At 37.9% G+C, this 20,798-nt stretch overlaps 1 protein-coding gene across 2 annotated transcripts in view; it reads right to left on the bottom strand.

Moving 5' to 3' along the window:
- The window catches only part of VCL (vinculin), a 57,758-nt gene that overhangs the window by 35,283 nt on the left and 1,677 nt on the right, over positions 1-20,798 (bottom strand). For both annotated transcript variants that reach the window (XM_051800863.1, XM_051800864.1), the window contains exon 2: positions 3,550-3,620. In XM_051800863.1, the coding sequence (XP_051656823.1) occupies positions 3,550-3,620 (71 nt within the window). The remainder of the gene's footprint in view (positions 1-3,549; positions 3,621-20,798) is intronic.

Genomic DNA, 20,798 nt, shown 5'->3' with positions numbered 1-20,798 from the left:
ATATGAACACACTGCAAAACATCTGATGTAAATTATAATCATTATTCATACTCCCTGGTGATTAAGACAATTAAGATAAAGAAGACAGCATTTTTTAACTCTAAGTCAACAGTTTCCATGTGGTTTATGTCAGTAACAAACAAAAGGATGCAAAATAGCTTCTGAGCAGCCAGCAAGTTATTTTGCTGCACCATCACACTCCTACTGAAAAGCTTTACAGATTAGCATCATAGATATTCATTATGAATCCTCAATGCCAGTCTCAAGTCTTTCAAAAGAATAAGAGATGTCCTTCATCCTCCACGACTGTTCCCTCAAGACTGCTGATCCTTTTGAATGGAGGAAATATGGACAGGGAATGCAGTGCTAGCACATGTGTACTGTGTGCAAATTCTGCTGGAGCACTCCTTTGAAGAGGAATGCCAATTCCTGAAACAGTGCTTCAGAAACAAAAAAGCCTCCTTCTTGGGAAAACAAAAAACAAAAGAAGACCCTTCTCTCTTTCACTTCCTGCATCCAAATTCTGTCCTTTAATGCAGGAAAAGGTAAGACTCCCTTGGCAGCTCACCTGTTCCTGTCACTTGTCTCCACAACCAAGATATCAGTGACAATACACTCCACAGCATTAACAAGAAACTATTAACATGTACTAGTTCATTTTAATATAAATTCCAGATTTAAAAAAAAAACAAAACAAATTAAATAGGTTGTCATTCGTAGAGGCCACCAAACATTCCTAACCCATGTTACTGCACCTAGGATAGTAGGTACTAGGTGAACTATGTTTCATCACTGTGACACATAGATTTGTTTCCTATTTTTCATTATATCACAGTTCAAACAGTCACGAATTGTTGCAGAAAGAGTTCTTGCACCTAGCATAAAAAGTAGTACTGTTCAGCAGTGTTTGTATCACATTTCTACAGCAATTTAATTATTGAAGTCTTCTTAGTCTGCTAAGTGTTGAACAAACACTGAAATTAAGAAAATCTCTTTTCCTTAATCCCTTACTTGTCTAGCTGAAAAAGAAGCTGGAAATTACCTAAAAACTCTACACATCTAGAAAATGAGCACGATCAAAACTGCTTGTTTTTAATTCATCAAGAAGCAAGTAAACACTCCCCTCAAAAAAAAAAAAAAAAAATCAAGCCCCTCTCCACCCGAACAGGATCACCCAGCAGAAACACAGCATGATAAATACTGCAGTGGATTGTATCAAAGGCCCTTTTAGCTCAGTAGCCTGTCTCCAGAAGCAGCTGTGAGTAAATGCCTAAGGAAGGTTAGGAACAGGATGAGCATTTATCCAACTTCCTCCAGGCACTCTCCCATCCTCCAACTATTTTCAGTTCTTGGGACTTCCTGCAGTTTGTCTATTTGATAACCCACAATGGATTCTTCTAAGTACTTAGCTATTAACCTCCAAACCCATATAAAGAGTTTTAACAGTACACAATTAGCTGTACAAAGAATCTCTCCCTACTGTTGGTTTATAAATTACTAGTTTAAAGCAATTCCCCCATCAAGTTCTTGCAAAAGAAAAGTACAAGCTTCCATCTTCTCCATGCAACTCATATTTCCTTAGACCTTTGTCAGGGCCTCAATCCCCTCTGTCACTCTTCCCAGGCTGAAGAGTTCCAGCCTACTTGGCTTTGCCTTATACAGAAGTAATTCCTTGCCTTTGTTCTCCAAGCCCTTCTATGAGCTTTTTCCAGCACTACTATAGCTTAAGATTGTGGGAGTACCAGTACATGCAGTATTTGAGGTGTGGGAGAAAAATATAGACAGAGTGACATTTTGGTCTCTCATTCTTTGATGATAAACCTAATATTTTTTTTTACTTTTTCACCACTATGAGCACACAATAGATGCTCTCTCCAATGTATCACAGCTCCAAGAATCTTGCTCACAATTTGTAAGGGTCAGTTCAGTCGATCATCCTATCTGACCATAGAACTGCTGCTCTCCCATGTGCACATCATTTTAGATCTTTCAAAATAATTTAATCCACACTTAATATCAAGTCACTTCAATTAATAAGGTCATGCTGTAATTTCTCAGTCATCCATTAATCTCACTACCTCGTATAAGACTTGAGGTCATTGGCAAGTACTTTTGCCTCACAGCTCAGTCTGGTCTCCAGAGCTTTTATGAACGTGGTGAAAAGCACAATCCCAACAGAGAGCTCTGCAGCTGTACTGATTTCCTCCTGCCATTGGCAGGGTTAAAAGTCTAATTTTTCCTTCCACCTTCCATTTTGTCTTTTCCATACAAGATTTTTTCATGTTACCCTGTGGCTAATTCGTTTTCTTAAAAGCCTGTAGACTCTGCCATAAAGTTTAGAAATCAGTGTATACTGTATTACCTGGATTACCCTTTCTCCTGTTTGTGATATTTCTAATACCAACAGATTTATAAGGCAGAATTTCCCTCCACAGAAACACTGTCAATTCACCCACAGGACACCATATATATCTAGGATCTATTAATTCTCTTCTCTAATACAGAATTTCTAGCCTTTTGCTCCAAAAGTATGTCAGACCTATAGACCTCCTGTTCCCCAGATTTCCCTAGGAAGTTTCTCAGGCAGTAGCATCTCATTGATTGACACACTGGTGGTATCAAGTGACAGACTTGATACTACACTAATAATTCAGCTATTTCATTCTTGAACTCATATGCTAATACTACCTGGACCTAAACATTATTTTAATTATTCATTTTGTCAACCTACAATGCAACAAACTCTACATCCTTTTTACTGCCTACCATAAATTTTCTCTTTAGACATCATCTCTCTTCTCCATTTTATTATTTTCCTTAATTGCCTCAGTGCTTTCTTGTTTTGACTATCTGCCTGTTTGGTGTTTGGAAACACATTAAAATAGTCAGTCATTCTGTATGCACAGGACAACATTAATAGAGGTTACTATATTCAGTAGACTGTAGGGCAGTCACTTCAGTAGAAGTCTGTCTGATGGCAATAAGCAGCTCGGGAATTCCACAACAAGGTGTGAGGTATCATTTTGAATACTTAAGGCAAGAGAAGGAAAAAGTCAGTTGTCCTTGATAGCAACTCATAGAATTAAGAGTGTCTGCTCTAAGTGGAGTTACTGCCTACTAGACTGTCTGCAGTGAGCCACTGCTTTTCAAACATCTTATATTTCCAAGCAGGTATATCACATGCAATAGCTGCCTATACTGACAAATGCACACTTTTCCATCCACCAAATAAAACAGAAGAGATTGATAACACCACATTATCTCTGGCACTGTTAGGTAAACCTACAGCAGCATGCAGGTAATCTGATTTATTATTATTTTTAAAGGAAGAAATGCCCTATGTATGTACCTATATGTACAGAATGTAACAGAACAAGTCACTGCTGCTCAAAAGGTTGTTCCTGACAAAGGTCAGCCTCAACACACCTGAGAACTTTTCAAACATAAGAATATTTTCTTATCTGTACAGCAGAAACGAGTAACAGTAATCTACCATTGGAACAGGTTTCCTCTACCTACAACACAAGATTTACAATAAAATGAGTTTACTTGATAAACGCTGGTGGCATATCCCTTTTCAAGATCTGGTCTTCTGTTGTCTGCACAGTCTCCTTTCCAACCTGCAGGAGAAAGAAGTCATACTTCAGAATCAAAATTTCAGTGTAAAGGCCAGATAAAAGCCAATAGCAAAATAGCAACAAAAAACCCCGCTTTGCACTACTGATAATTTTTTTCACTAGGTTCTTGTTGCTGTGTCTGCTTTTGAGACCACCTGGTCTCAAAATGCTTTAGAAATCTAAATTGTTTCCTACCAACATCTCTACTAAATTGAAGGGGGACAGACAAACACACTTTTCCCTCTTCCCACTCTGCATAGAAACAAGACTATCTTTTTTTTCCTGCACTTAGTTGCAAAACCTTAATCACTGAACTCTGAAGACTTCCCTCCCTCCTAGTCCCCATATATCAGAAATCAAGTTCAAACTTAAAAAAAATTACCCTCATTTTGCTACTTAACTTAGTCTATTAGAAAAATGTAGTTAATTACTGAGAATACACCCCACATCCACATTCACAGCATCCTTTAGGCAAAAATAATCATGCAGAAGTTAATAAAGAAAGAAACAGAGTAAGATCTGGAGTTCTCTATACACTAGCTCTTGTGTTACACAATAGAAGTCTTTATAATTGGTAGCTGACTCTCTGAACTGTGAGATCACCAACTTGACAAAATATTTCCAGCTCCTTTGTTCGCTGTATTTTCCAGCTGAATAAGCTATTCACAAAGGCATCACAAAGCAGAAGGTCTTTAACCCAGACACTATTTTGTGTTAAGAGCTGCCAGGCCTGCTCAAGCTGACAAGATAGCCCTGAAAATCCCTGATCAGCTGGTGTTTAAAGATTTGCTGGTTTTTGACAGAAGATGTAGTGTGTCAGTAGGCACAGCACTTGCCAATTCTAATTCTGCACAGCCTTCCAGAAGCACCATTTCCTTGCAAATTCTTGCTGCTTGCCAAAAACTGTGTCTCCTTGGTCTGGTTCTTTTCAGAGGAACTTTACAGAAGTACATTGGTCCTAGTATTCTATTTGCTTCACAGATTCAGCCTAGCCTATTTCTTTTGAATAGATATTAGTACTACACTCACAATTAGTCGCTTAGTTACTTAGAAGTAAAGAAGGAAGACCAAAAAGGAAGGTTAAAGGCCTTGAATTTTATGGTAGGTTTCTGTCTCTTGTGTTCATTGTAGGTTCACCAAGGATCCTGCCCCCTCCTCATGCATAGCACTGTGGTGTTGCTTTGACTCCCAAACTTCATGGCAATGCCTCAGAAGCACGATTCCAAATGTATCTCACACCCCAAATCCTGAGACAGGGTTACATGACCCACTAGAGAGTATGCCTGCTTTGTTCTAATTATTTCCATTGCATTCATGAACAATGTTATTTGTATTTCTCACAAGTTTGTATGCATATATGCATGATCAAGATGACACAAAAAGCAGAGTAATTCATATTAACTTTGCATTACACACTGTTCACACAAAGGACTGTCACCAGGTGAAAATGAAGAGAAAGAAAATATTTTCTTTCCAAGAACCATGCCTTCAAGATTTTTCTTGCAGCTGTACCAATCTGCATATAGTTCATTATATTGAAAAAATACATTTGAAAATATTTAATTTTTAAAGAATGCAAAAAAATAAAGTCCGCAATGGGGTGGGGCACTTCACACTGAAGGCCATTCTAGCAATCTTTGTTGTTATTTTACATTAATCAGTCAGGAGCAACCAAGAAACAACTTTTGCACAAGTTACACTTGATGCTTTATGTATTTAAAATTACTCCTAATTTTATTAGACCATATAAAAAGCATCTTGTCATTCAGTCTGGAAAGCATAAGTCTCTTCTATCAAAGGATAGATCTAGGTTTACTATTCAAAGAAGCATTATCAGCTAAGTATAGATAGATACATACACCTCCTTTTTATATTTATACATACATGTATTTAGACATTCTTTGCTATAACTAGCTAGGATCTTTGGTCTTCAAATGAAAGTAACATATAGGATATGAGTCCACTCCCATTTTGTTTGGGTTTGGTGGGGGTTTTTTTGTGGTGAGTTTTAACCTCAAAAAACTGCCCTGAACTCCAACAACATTTCTCTTCCAAACCCATCCATATTCTAAGCACTGTATAGTACAGAGACAGGACAAGATTTCCAGCAGTTCCCATGATGCCTCAGTTAAAAAGGTCTACTACCTTTCCAGCAAAAAGGACTTTCAACCTTATTTTACACAGCAATTCAACATGCACTCCCTACATCTGTTTAGATATAAAACCTTGTTCCCCCAAGAAAAGCATTTCCTCTTTACATAGCTCTTACTTAACCTCTCCAGAAGTTGTTCTTTGCATTTGTGGCCAAGGTATAGAGATGGCACATAAAGAACAAATATACTCCACATGACATTTAACAGACAAAGTCTCAAAACATGAAGCTACAGTCACAACTAGAAATTTATAACCTCAAAGAGTTTAGCGGGTTTGCCTTTCTAGCTTTGTGGTTAGGGGTTTTTTTGTTGTTGTTGTATTAGTTTTCATAAGATCCTGTTTCTTCAGATTTTACATGGCCTAAGCAATTTTTGGACACAGTACAGTGTAATACAAGGTAGAGATTCACTCAACTCTACCTTCTCCACACTGTAGTACCAGGCTGATGAAGGATTTTCTCCTTGAAGATGCAGTATCTACACATTCCTTATTTCAGATGGAAGGCTTCTCAAGCTTCACACTAATACAAAACTATCATCTGAGAAATAGGTATTTTATTTCTATCTAACAGCACACGTAGAAAAAACAACAGCATTCCTACTTGGGTTTCAGATATTATTGCCTCCTAAAATAATCTTACCTTAACTAACTGGGAAGCAACAGTCCCCATGATATAGAAACTTCTGCTTCTACATAATGTTGAAGTGGTAATGACTCATGGTTCCAAAGAAACTGCCCTGGCTAACACAGTAAAGGGATAACTTCAACACTGTGCCTTACAGAGTAAGGGAAGCTCTCAAGCAAACCTTACCAAGACAATGTCATAGTTACAACTTCCACCCATCCATATTAATTTCCATACTCTTGGGGAGATTAGAAACAAAATCAGTTAAAAAAAAAAAAAGAGCGAGCTGTTTTCCCACTTGCTCCCTGCTCAAAAAACAGGGAACAAGAGACAGGCCAAGTCGAGAAAGTTAAAGGAAACGGGACACACACAAGTCAGAGGGCATATATGGCCACTAAAAAGCCTTACAGAAATGTAGCTATAAACAGCAGGAAGAGATTGAGATTACCTGTGCTGTTGGTTTTTAACTTTGCTTGTAAGTCTCATACACTCCTATTTACCACTGATTAGTAGATCAGTATGCTTTAAGCTTCCTGATGGGGAGTATTTTCTCCATGAAAAAGAAAGAGGAAAACTTTTTCATCAGGCTGAGTTTTTTTCTCTATAGCCAGTTTTGCAGCTTTGTTGAGTTTGGTTCTACTGCAGGAAAGACAAGACAAGAGCACCCCACAAGGTCCCTTTCCCACTTTTTTTTAGCCTGCTGCATATAGTTCAGTGAGAATGGCAAATAGCTTCAGCTTCTGTCATTCTATAAGCTTGTTTAAACAAAACCACCACAAGCACCCAGTAACATCTAGCTCTTTTTACTTCTACAAGTTTCAAAGTACAAACTGCATGTATCATATCAAACAAAGCACAAATATTTAAGATGAGAGTCCAAAATGTATTGTTTGAGGGTCACTATATTTTTTTAAATATTCTTCTGAATGCCTATATTGACAATACCAGTTTGACAATTTGCCAAATGCTGGAAATGAAATTTTCCTTGCAGCTTATATGATTTCCCCTGTTAAAAGGGAAGATGACCTTAGAAGAATTAGTTCTTGCAGTGCTCCAGAAGCTAATTTAAAGCATCTGTCATTTTAGCAAGGAGCCTAAAAATATTCCCCCCTCATCATCATCCAGCAAACACATAACAGCCCTGGCTATTACACTAGCAGAGCCCCACATTTCCCCCAGGAAATAAGCTCCAGTATAAGTTTTGCTTGACAAATCCAAGTGCCACACAAAGTGATCTAGTCTGTATGCTGTAAAAGGAACTTCACCATAAGACATCTCACATAAAAATCCACTTGATGGCTTATGCATTCTTCCATGTTTTGCAAGCTTCCAGGAAGGATCATGACAGCAATAGGAGCATTAAATCTCACATCAAAAATGTGTAATACACCAGTGTAGTTCCATCAAGTTCCCTGCAACTTCTTTCCCAATTTCTTTAAATGTCTGTCCTGAAAAAATAAACTTCAGTACTTGCTTCGACTCTACAGCAACAACAGCCTCTACACTGCATAGCCATTTCTAGAATCCATCTCAAAATGGAGTTGCCAGTGCTTTCCCTACATCCTATGTTTTAAGAAAGTAAAACTGGCCTAGATCTCACAACTATGAACAAGGCATCAAGTAGAGCTAGAAGCAAGTCAAAGTTACACCAAATTTATATACATTTCAGTCCAGACTAAAAAATACAGCCTGGACAGACAGAATTAGATCTTCATGAAAGCACTTTGAATTCAGGTTACATACTTGCACACTATAACATAAGGAAAGTGATGACTGAAATTAATAGCATCCAGTTGGGAATCCCATGCCTTTCAGAGTTCACCCCTCCACACAAGGCTTGTCCATTGAAGACCTAGAAATCTGGTCCTTTACCCCCTCAGTGATTCCAGAGACAGTTTGATTCAGTGGGTTCAGAAGTGGCAAGGGCTCAGTAACTACTTCACAATTGTTTGGTTTTCCTTTTATGAAACCAGTCATTGGAGCCTAGTTACATGGAAAGCTCTTGGGAAGGAGCCCTGGCACCAAAAAAAATCCCAAAAAAAACCCAACCCCCCCCCCCCCCACAAAACCAAACAGGACTTGGCTGTTTACCTTTGTAAATACTCACAGTATTCTGATTGCAACCCATATTCTGATTTTATTTACACTGTCAAGTAGATCCAATTGTTGGCATTTTGATGTATTTCTCTCAGCTCTTTCAGAAATACAGCTGTTGGAGTTGTTTTTATCACACCCTGACGCTTAGCTACTACAATCCATGTGGCAAACATGACAAAACAGACTTGCATACATCCTGGCATAGCAGCCCAGTACCAAACTTGGTCTGATGCAAGTCAAACAGCCTTGGGGTACACCATGAAACTTCTTGGTCTCATCTAAATTTTACAAGCCACTCAAATAACATCATATGTAAACAGCTTCCAGTAAAGACAGAATTTCTGCAAACTGTGAACAGAAAAAAAAAAAAAAAAGGTAATTTTAGATGTTAATAGAAAAATCAAAGAGAACCAGTTTACAGGTCACTCCTTACAATTTAATCCTTCTCATTCAATAAGACTGAAAAAAGTGAGTCTTAACAAGCTATAACTTTTTTTTTTTTTAACACAAACTTTTGTTGTTCATTCAAAGGCTCTCAGAAGCATTTAAAACAAATTTCCAATTTCTCCATAATTCTACTCATCTTGCTTTGAATTACAAGTGTGATTGATACATCGCTTGCAATTAGCGAGTTCAACACTGGTTTAAGAAGCTTTAGGGTTTTCTGCTTCTCTGTAGGGGAACAGGCCAATGCAATTAGAGACTGAAAAATAAGTCCAAGGAAACGTGCAGCTAAATTCAATTCCTGCTTTTAGTTTACACCAAATGGACAATGCACATGTACCACCAGTGACATCAGCCATGACTTCTCCTTGAAGCCAGGCCTGAAACTGCAGAGACTGATGAATCCAAGCCTCTCAGTCAGCACAGAAGCCACATACAGACTCCTGCTTCTCTCATGATTGCCCTGGAGACTGCATTCCAGGCATAGCAAGGTACAATTTCAAAGTCATCTGGCAAGTAAATTAGAACACTCCAGCCATCTGGTCCCCAATAGCAGCAAACTGACCTATCTGTTTACATTGGTGATTAAGAAAAATTTAATTGGCTTGAGGCTAAGAAAATCCTGCTGTCCAAGTAAAATACAGAACTATGAAACAAGAACCATATGGAAAACAAAAAGTGACATCATTTGGGTACTAAAAGACTTATTCATGCTGCTATTATCTACTAACTCTGTTACCAGTACAGAGCTGAGGTCTGGATGGTTTGGCTAATTACAGGATTAGCTTAACAGGAGGGAAACAAATACATACTGATTATGTGAGACTTTTACAGAGTTACTATAATTTGGAAATTAGTTCTTTTATCAAGAGAAGAGTTTCTTCTTCCCAATCACTACTTAAATTAAAACTACTGTAGGATATTATCATTCCAATTCAGTCAAATAACTTAAGTCATCTCTTACCTTTGGGCACATACAAAACTCATCAGAAAAAACAAGATGCAGCAACTGTAGTCTACAGATGAGACTGACAGCTGCAACTAGCTATCTTTACATTACAGTAAAATCAAAAGAAAAACACCATATACCAAACAGCATGTAGATTCTAAAAGCTCTTACAGTTCCTTTCCATACACCCAGGTCTGTGAACCACTATTTTCAGAGCACCTCTTAGTATGTATACATACGCAGCAAGATTTAGATTTAGTACTGTACTGAAAAATAAAACATTTCAGAGCTAAATTTTCTCATTATTCAGATGCCTGTCTGAAAAATAAGAAACCAAACACCACGATTCTGCTGGTAGATTTAAACCATCTTTGATCATCTGCTGATATTTGCATGTTGGAGAGGATTTGGGTTTTAAGGATCTCCCTCCTGCCCCAGTAATTGAGATGCATCCTGTCCTCCCAGCCTTCCAAGTGTTAAGTCAAGTAGAAGCATTTAGAAAGTTTACTTAATCTTATGGCTTTTTAGTATTACTCTGTTACCAACACAGCCAAAAAGCCTCACCATAGGAAGTGCACAGATCATATCAAGCGGAAGAAAGACTTAGTTCCAGACACAGCAGAGTTGCCTGGGAGAATCTGTGTTTCTAATAGAGATAAATATTGTACTGGAGAGCCCTTAAATCAATCCAAGCTATAGCTACACATAGGTAGTAGCTGACTCTCTCTCCAGGATGTTTTTTCCATCATCAAAATGACAAACTAAGTTGTGTTGTGGTCTCTGTAACAATAAGATTACATTAGTATTCCACTTAAACACGTCTTGGCACAGAAAATATTCAAGAAGCTGAAAAAAGCAAAGACAAAAATAATATATGTTCTCTGTTACTTCTTGAGTAACTTTCAAATGGAGAACAGTAGAGCAATTTCTTTCTCTACTGTTCTGCATCTGACAGTTACTCAAGAAGTAACTGACTCAATCAGGTACAAGGCAGATGTCCAAAATAAATGTCTTAATTTCCTTTTGTTATTTCATTAACTACAAAATCTGTTGCTACTTTTTATAATCCATTTTAATCTTTGAAAACACTGCTGAATTGGCAGGTATTGTTACCTAAATGAGGCATTTTAATATACCCCAACTGAAAACATAGGGGTACAGTTTTTGTACCAGTGCCATACCAGGCACTGAATTTTAGTATCTTCTAGTTGCTATATGCAAACTTGTACTGACTTCTGAATGCCAGACAGTTCAACACTGATTTTTCTCTCTTTTTGAGAAAGGGCAGCATCACTTCCCTTATCAGGTCTCTCCTAGAGCATCAGTGGTTCCAGAGAACAGACTGTTTTTCCTAAGCTCATGGCAGCAACAGTTTCCTGCAGGAAGACAAAATATATGAGCATGAGAAAGAAAAAACATACATACCTAAAATTCCTTTTTTTATAAAGTAATATTTTTCACTGAGTTTTTAATATGATATTAAAAATATCTTTATGTACTTACTAATAAATAGCTGAAGCAACAGAAACTCTCCACATTCATCCTTTGGCATAAACCCTGCCACAGGAAATGGATTTTCACCAGCAAGATATGTACTACATGGTGTTTTATAGCAATTATCCACCTTCTGTAGCATACTGGACAATCTGTCTTTCATAACAGTCTTACTTTACTTGACTAACAGTTAATTCTAGTGTACAGTAAGTTCATGGTGTAAATCATTGCTCACATGTTAAATGTGATCTTTTAATTAGAGGCAACAATATCTAGTTACATTAAAGAGACTGTAACTAGAAATGGTAGGCTGTTTTCCAAGGGATAGTGCTCATTTACAGTACCATTAAAAACATAAGTGTCTCAGAAATTTGATATCATGTGATTATTTTCCAGTTTGATTTTGCTTTCCATTCTCATGACCACTTATATCAGCTCTGCAAGGAATTCAGCATGGAGAAGTTGACCCACTTATGTGCAGAGTCACCACAATGAATTTGCAAACTATTAAAAAGCAGCCACTCAGCAGAAATAACTGATGGAGGATGTTAAAAATCAAATGAAGTAGTGTCTGATCCAGCATTAATTCCAAGTTAGATGAAGATTTATTCAGCTGTTAAAATTAGTTTTTAATAAATCTTAAGCTTACTATATGGTCACATAACAAATCACTATCACATCTAATAAAGCTTTAAAAACAACTACTTTCAATAGCATTTGCTACTGATTTCTTGACTCACACTGAAAAAAAAAATCTTTTGAAGACATTAAGGGCTCGTGTTTTTGTTGTAGTAAAAGCTAATAAACTATGGCATAACAGCAAGTGTTACCAGTGTAGTCAAAACCTTCTACTAAGGGATGACCATAAGAGTGATATAATCCAATTCCTAGTTGTCACTGATTCTTTTGAGGATTTCTATCATTTAATTAATTCAAATCCTTTAAAACAAGAGCCTTTTTTTTCCCCACCACAATTTCTTAGCATTTTAGAGCTCCATTGTGCCAGGCACTGTACAAACACATGATATTATCCAGTTCACATACAACAGTAAACCATTGCTGTGTCACATTACAGGAATGTTGACAAATCAACTCCACAGTTATCAAAGGACCACCCATTTCTAACAGTTAAAATCCTCTTACAAGTTTAATAGACATCAATGAAAAAGCCTTTAAATCTTTGTGAAATACAGATTAAGTTACAGTACCTGCTGTAATAATGTGGCTGAGAAGAAAATCATCAGCATTGCTGCAAATCAAACTAAAAGCAACTCCTATAACAGGAAGCTGTTCCCAACATTTTATCCTATTTGAGGAAGTTGCTCCAAGTTTAATAGCAAGGGAACAGAAGAGAACCACTCTTCTCAACAATCATTATTCTACATTAAATAGAAATACAAGGTTTTGGGTCAGCTAACAAACCAATAGTAAAACCTGTCTGAAGAAAGGAATTGTACTCAGCTGTGAAAGCAAATGCCAGATCCATCAAGTTTACAAACACCTTACTACCTCCATTGCCACACAGTAACCAAGTTAGTTATAAATATTTTGGTGATTCTGACAACCAAGAAGCCACGTACACCAAAGTTTGCCCTTTGCAACAACAAAAGTGCAAGACAACTATGCAGAAATCTGCCACAACAACACTTCGTAGCAGTTCATAACCACTTCAGGGTCACAAGTATCTTTAGCATGGCACTACTCTGAGTAATCGGACAACAGACCACCTATTCCAATTATAGCCCCCCCAAATTGCCAGAGCAAAGCTGGTATGCAAGAAATCTACTTGCACTTGACAGATAAAACACTTCATATTCCATGGCTTTGAACTACAATAATCACTGATGTCAAGGTGGGAAGAGGAGGGGGGAAACCCAACAAAAATCAGATCAACTGAAAAAATATGTTCCATTCTGCTGCATGGGGAGTGGGCTGGGCTCAGCCGGTCTGACAGCTCAAGTGCCAGTGGAATCTAGTCAGAGAGCTGAGGAACACAGGTTTTCTCCAGCATTAACTGAAGAGAAATCAAAGAAATGCCATGCTATTACATTTTTTGTCCTTGGAGAAAAACTGAAGTCAAACTGAAACCCCCCTAAAGCTCACTAAGGTTTCCACTCCCCACCCCCTGATTTTTTGAGAAAAAGGGAACATTCTATAGGTGTGGCAGAAACTCAAACAGCACTTCACTTGCTACAGTTAAGTCAGTGGTTTGGCAGTTGCTAGCCCTTCACAATCCATTTTTTGTCACTGTATCAGGGCAAGCTAAATAAAAGGTGACCTTTTCGCTAGTTCTCTGTAGTTCGAGAGAAACCTCATTTGTTCATCTGTTATTCAGCACAACTATTGTGCTGCAAAAGCTGCAAAGACAGCTGGGCTCATCAAAGTGATTTTTAGTGAGTTCAAACACTAGTCAGTTTAACATCTCACCTAAAAACTTCTAAGAGTTATGCAGTAATTTGAAAGTGTTTTTACACCTGATAATAAGTTTTATTTCAAGTATTGAGTGGGTTTGTGATCAAATTAGCTATTGAAGACTTAGGTGAAGGATATATAGACACCTGCATACACATTCAGAGGTTGAAACGTGAAACAGCTTTTGTGATCAATCTTGAATAAAATTACAAAAAACCCTGTGATTTTAATAGCAAACAGACACACAAAAACAAGTGAACTTCCAGTAGCTTCCAGCTTGACACAGCAATTTTTTTTACAGTGATAACTTCAGATAAATATTTAGTGCATCACACACTTCAGTATTTAAAACCTCTCCTAAGTGAGATGATTACATGTATGTATGTTAGCAACAGACAAGGTTTCCAGAGTTTAAACTGGAAGGCTGAACATACCAGCCTGCATACAACTAACACTCAGCATTAATTGTTTCCCCCAGTTATGTACTACTATATCCCATTTTGAGCTGAACAGTTTAACCATTCATTGCCTAGGTACACACAGGTATTATATTCATTTATGATAAGTCCATTTGTTCTAACTGTAACTGGGTTTGTGGTCACCAGGAACCAAATCCACCCAAAAATTCTTACAATCTACAAGTTATCTGTGTCTCACACGCACTGACTATCGGTCTCCTTGAAGTCTGTTTCTGCAGGCGAACAAAACAAAGCCTGCATAAGAAAAGGAAGTTTTATTAATACTTCAGAACAGTACTTAGTCTCTTCAGGGACCTAACTGGAGAAATCACATGGGATACAGTCTGAGAATAAAGAGGGATTCTGAAGAGTTGGTTAATTTTCAAGGATCACCTACTCCAAGCTCAAGGATAGGTCACTCTGATGAGCAGGAAGACAGGCAAAGGTGGCAGGAGGCCTACATGGATGAACAGAACATTTCTGCCAGGAAGAACAAAGACACAGTAGCTGAGCATGCAGAGATGGGTCCATCACAAAGTCTATCTAGAGTTGAACCTAGTGAGGGGTATGAAAGACAATAAACAAAAATGCTTGTGTAAATACAGCAGCAAGACAAAGACTAGGTTAAATGTGGGCCCACTGTGGAATTGAGGGGTTGGGGGTGTGCTGACCACAACACAGAAAAAGATGAGGTACTCAAAGCCTTATTTACCTCAACCTTTTGCCTGAGTATTTGCCTTTGGCAATTCCAGGTCCCCAAGATGCACTTAGAGTGTGCATCTAGAGTTTGGCACAAGGAAGATTTATATTTGGTGAAAGAAGACCAAGTTACATTTGTTATTCTGTGGGTGTAACCACTGATGGAAAATGCAATGCAGCATTATTACAATAGGTCTCTTAGTAAGTATCCTAGGCCAACACCAAGAAAAACAACTTGTTTCTTTTCTCCACTCCTCACTGGAGAAACCTGCCATGAATCATCAGTTTCCTACCCTACCCATGAAGTCAGGATACTGGAAAACTGTTCCAACACATGTTTTCTCAGTGAGAGAAGGAGTTTGAACATTATCAACTAAGAGTCAATGAGCTGAGAGCTACAGTCACTGTGGAAAGCCTTTGATAATGAAGAGGGTATGTTTTTTTACTTCTTTCTCCTTTCATTAGCTGGTAACATTATCCATTGTTCATGCTAATGCATCTTTAAAACCACTGCTTGGATGCACTCCCACCCAAATCCTCTCTAAGGTTTGTTTCATCAATCCAAATTTCAACTATATCAGGAAGAGGAAAACACCTGTACATTACTCCACTAACGTTCTGAAGCTACACATTCCTGAACCATGTTTTGTTTGGTTCATTATTTTTATTAACCTCTAAAAGAAATTCCATGTTTACAGACTAATACCACTGTGTGGAGAAAAGTATCTTCTTACTTCAAAGCACAGCTACATCACACTCTAAAGTTACAAGACATCCAGAAGAATAAATAGCTAAAAACACTGGCACTTAACATGGGTTTAACAACTCCTCCTACACTGGTATAATTCACTTATGCAGCAGAAAGCACATATTAAGTTTTCCAGTGCAGGAGTGGCATCCTCCAGATTCTTCACATATGGAACTTTTTAGTCCAACTACCACTTTAAGGCTATTCATTCCACAGTAATATTCTGGTTTTATACCCAAAAAGCAAGCTGCATGTAATTACTAATGGAGGCATTCACCATCTCTATGCACATTTATAGGAAGAGAGAGCAAAAGATCCCTTTTAAAGCTGGACTGGAATAAATTAGGTATCCAAACACAATAACAGAACAAAGATGATTCCATTCAAATCGGAATCTAATTTATCACTTACATAAAGATAATTCCTAACAGATAAAAGCAAGAAAGAAGTTTATGATGTGCTTCTGTTATTACAAAGTTGCTTTCTGTCTGATTAATCACTCTTCTCCCAGCCCCTCCCATACACACACCCTAATGGGGTTTACCCACTTTCTCAGAGCATATGGCCACAGTTCCCACAATATGGCAAACGACCCCTGTCGGAATTGCTGGTACACTGAAGTAGGATGTTCCATTTCAGAAAAAGAAGGAAATTTGTATTATTTGTAAAACACTAATCACAGTTTTCTACTACACATAGATAAGACCTAGAAACCTGTAATGAAAATAGTTACTCTCTCATGGGCTCATCAGGCCTATTCTGGTACTCTCATTCACTTGTCACTAAGTTTGAGTTGTGCAGAGTTCAGATGAGCTGCTCTAGTGACTGTTTCTTTGAGCTTCAAAATGTAACAATATAATAAACTGGAGATGGGAAGGCACAGATCTGTACATATCCCATGGCAAGTTACAAACATCAGTTAAAAAATGCAGAAACTACAACCCCCTTGGGAGCCATCTTTTGCACTGTGTGGAAAATTCTGCCAGAAAAAAAGCTTATCTTTTTCCTTTCTCCATCTTTTTCCAAGATATATAAATATGTAAACAAATATTGCAAGCTAACTTTTCTCTCAAAAGAGAGAAACATTAAGCTGCTCAGAAAAGCTCACTCCTGCCTTGTGTACCCTGGGTTACAGGCAAGTCAGATATGGCAGGAGAAAACTTAGGGATGATAAAACTGTTTTACCATCCACTATCCACAACAGTCAGACCATCTCTCCTCATTCTAGGTGTTTATTCATGTATTTGAATTCTACTGCAATCATGACAATGATTTCAAGGCAGGCTGCATTTTTCACAAATTCATTTAAATAGGTGACTTCCAAGCTGGTGATTTGCAGGCATTAGTAGACAATTTAGAGCTTGTCCAGGGAAAATGATCAGCGCTTTCCTCCTGGCCCTACAACCCCAGCCAACTTCTCACTTGAGAGAGACCCATGGTTATGCAGTCAGAATGTGCCAATGGCTTCAGGTGATTATTACTTCATCTGCTCGGATGAGATAAGACAGCTGCTACAGCTACACTAAATGTAACTCTCCCACAGTTAAACTTTTTTGTTTAGTTTACACTTTATGTCACTGCCTAACTACTAGTATCAAGTTTCATCTGTTTTTAGAGTTATCTGGGTGTTTTTAATTGTGCTTAGATAGGGTGGGCTTCAGCTGTTGGTAATTTAAAGACACTGACCTTACAACTTTAGGAAGTGAAAAAAACCTCAGACACAAGTGACTGATGGATCCAGGGCTACAGGGTCTTGTTCTCATGGAGTACAGTCTCCAGTTAAGCTTCATCTTACTCTAGACTACATTTATTTACATTTTAAAATAGTGCTTGGCCCAGCTCTACTTAAAGGAAACATCTGATAAACCATGACTATGAGACAGGATATTTATAATCTAAGAGACCCTTCCTGATGATTAGTCTGAGCTGCTAGTTAGAGCTAGTAACTGAGACACAGAAATATGTCAGTACTGTTCCATAAGCCTTCAAATATCAGGAGGTAAATAAAGGCATATCCCAGCATCCAACAAGAACACATTCTTGAGAAACATGATTGTTAACAATTTAATAGAGAGTAAAGCAACTGTTCCCCATTAAAAAATAATGTAATAGAAACTGGATGCGTGTAGACACTTGTGAAACATAGATTCACATACAGAAATACAGCACCTATAGCACAGAGGATGGAAAGGCAGAAGCTGCATTATCAACTAAACAAGCACTGTTTTTTCAGAGCAGATCTCTGTTCTGAAAGACCTCAGCCACTTCATTTGTTACTGTGTCTTAAATTTCTCATTACAAGCATTCCACAGCAGTATCACTTTGCTCAGATGCCTCAAATTCTGTAAAAATGAAGGACATGAAAACAAAGTAATTGGTCAGGCAATTGGTCTAAGGTAAAGCAGGTCAGACCTTTTAGCCCATTGAGCTGGTCGAACAACCCAGCCTCTGAAAAACAGATACCTCTTAGAGCTGCTGAGCCTGCTCCGATATTCAAATGACCTGTACTTCCCAAGTCCCTTCTGTTACCTTAATTTCCATGCAGAGAATTGTTTCCATTCTGTCAAACTCAGCAGCATCACCTATGGTATTGTTGGTATTTGGCAGAGCAACAGCAGCACTGCTCTGAAGCAATTCTGCCCGAAACAGCAGAGAAGGGACCAGAGTGGGCTATGCCTGTACTGACAGAATGCCACAATCCATACAAGGCAGTAAATGAATGGAGTTTAAAACAGAGTACAGTTTGCTTTCTCTGTTTGGCTACAATATAACATTAGTCTGAACATAAATGCTTGTAAATTAACTATTGGAAAGTAGGTTTTTTTCTCCTCCATGAAATGAAGCTATTTATATAATGTGTGCAATTGGTTTAAGATTTCTGCATCATCATTAGTCATCTCTGATAGAAATCCCTCTTCTCAAAAGTAGGCTAAAAGTCTGATGAGTGTTTAAAAAAAAGGCAAGAAAAACCAAAGAACTAGGAAACAAAAAAACCCACAAACAACTAGAAAACCACCACATGGTTCATTTCTTCCCTAGGATGTTTGACCAGTTAGAACTCAGAATTTCATTTCACTCTCCACTGAACTAATACTATATTTAGCAAGCTCAAAATTATTCCCTACCCATGGGGTGGTCTTGACTATTACTATCACCAGCACCGCTTCTGTTGACTTACAGCATCACATCTTCAGCTAATACCAAGCATCAATCTTCCCATAAGAGGCACACATCCACTACAAATATCAGCCAATAAAAACAAAGATTTTCTGTTGAAAAAGAACAGATTTAGTACATTAATAATCTTGTGGTATCTGAAGCCTCTCCCTCAAATACTTGGCTTCAGTCAGAGCTTATTTCCGTGCAAAAAAGCTTCTGATGCTTACCTCCCTCCACATGTTGAATTTTTGCACAGGCCACAAGTACTTTATTTCACAGTTAAGAAACTTCATCAAAATACTTCAAAATAATCTGAGAATTCTTCTGCAAAAGCTATGTCCTAACAGAATATTCAAGATGCAGTAGAATCAAACCCACATATTGGAAACAGAATACCAAGTCTTTCTTCAGTGTTTACTATGGGAAAGACTAACTCATAGAGATTCAATTATTTCATTAACTTCAATGACTTGTATTATCTCTTACCCAGGATTACAACTAGGTTCTGACAAGGAGGCATCTCTACAGGTCTTCCCGGGTGTGCAAATTTTGCATTAAAATACCCATGTATTTTAAGATGGCTTCAGGCAAACCTTAAAATACAGCACAAACATTTCTGACAGAAAATACAGAAATGTGTGTTAAATGCAAACTGAAGGAAGAGTTCTCATACAGACATCTCAAATTCAAGGTATTTAGGAGAATGACTCCCTTTTAATTTATCTAATAGTCTTAATTTAAGAGTTCTGTTCCATCCTGAGTATAGTGTATTGTGCTAACTCCATCTCAGGAATACCAACAAAATAAGTTATTGCACATAACACAGCCATACAGTCATTTCCTAACCCATTTCCCCATACAGCACAACTCCTAGCCCTTGCACAAGAATGGGTGTCAGGACTTCAAACACTGCCACCAGCAGTTACTTACAGATGCAACAGTTAAATCAATTCAATGTTGCACTTTCCAAACTGTGGAGTCCTTACTCTAGGCTGGGGAGCTGGAGGACAGTGCTGCTGTGTGTGACAATTTATCACTAAAGAATTCTCTGCTCATCAGTACTTCCCCTTACTTTGTGACAGTCACACTACACAAAAAATCCAGAGTAGACAGCAAGCAACACAAGGAGCTGGCAGCTCCGTGGCATTACTCTCTTGCTTGCACTGACAACTCCATCTTTGCTGTCACCTGTGAGGACACCAGAAGGCTCATAATTTGATAACCTGTCTGCATAAATACTCCTGCTCCAGTGAAACTGCTGTTTCACAAATCCCATTTACGCTTTGGAATGATGCACTGAAAAACACAGCTCCAGACAGGAAACAGAACTTTAATTCTGTATTTTTCCTAATGTAGGCAAAGCTGTATTCTACCAGGTAAGGGTATCTTCCTGGCAAGTACCACCTCAGATTACATCACTTCTATTTGCTCTTTGTGAATTAACACACAAAAAAATAATTCAACAGTCTTTTCTTTTATCTAACTAGCAGGTAAGAAAAGAAAACCAGAGGCTTCCAAAACAGTCCAAAATGAAAAAGAGCAGGCATTAGCAAGCTGCAAAATGAAACTAGTTCTGTTTCTGCATTTCTCCAATAAATAAGACTTTATCAGATAAAGTTTCTTTTGAGAGGAAGGTGGGGTGGGGAAAAAAAGTCACACAAACCAATGATACAGGCTAAGCTCAGAGAAGCAAAGTGTTATTCCAAAGTCTTCCTTTCAAGGAAAAGTATTTCATATACTCATGCTTTACACCCTCACAGCCAATATACCTATTACATCACTTTGTTGCTGCAGACCAATTGTTCTTCATAAGAAGAGTTTCTGCTAAAGTCAGCAGGAAGCACAAGTATTCCAGGCAGCACAACCTGTAAAATTCACAGTACTGGGGACGAAGAGATGCAGCTACATTGTAGTAAACTGCAGAATATCAAAGTGGCAAGTT

This window comes from Manacus candei, unplaced genomic scaffold (assembly GCF_025592945.1).
Source record: "Manacus candei isolate 608988 ecotype Guabito, Panama unplaced genomic scaffold, ASM2559294v1 h1tg000050l, whole genome shotgun sequence".
Classification (NCBI taxonomy): domain Eukaryota; kingdom Metazoa; phylum Chordata; class Aves; order Passeriformes; family Pipridae; genus Manacus; species Manacus candei.
The sequence above is the reverse complement of the archived record's forward strand: the minus strand, read 5'-3'. Positions and strand labels throughout refer to the sequence as shown.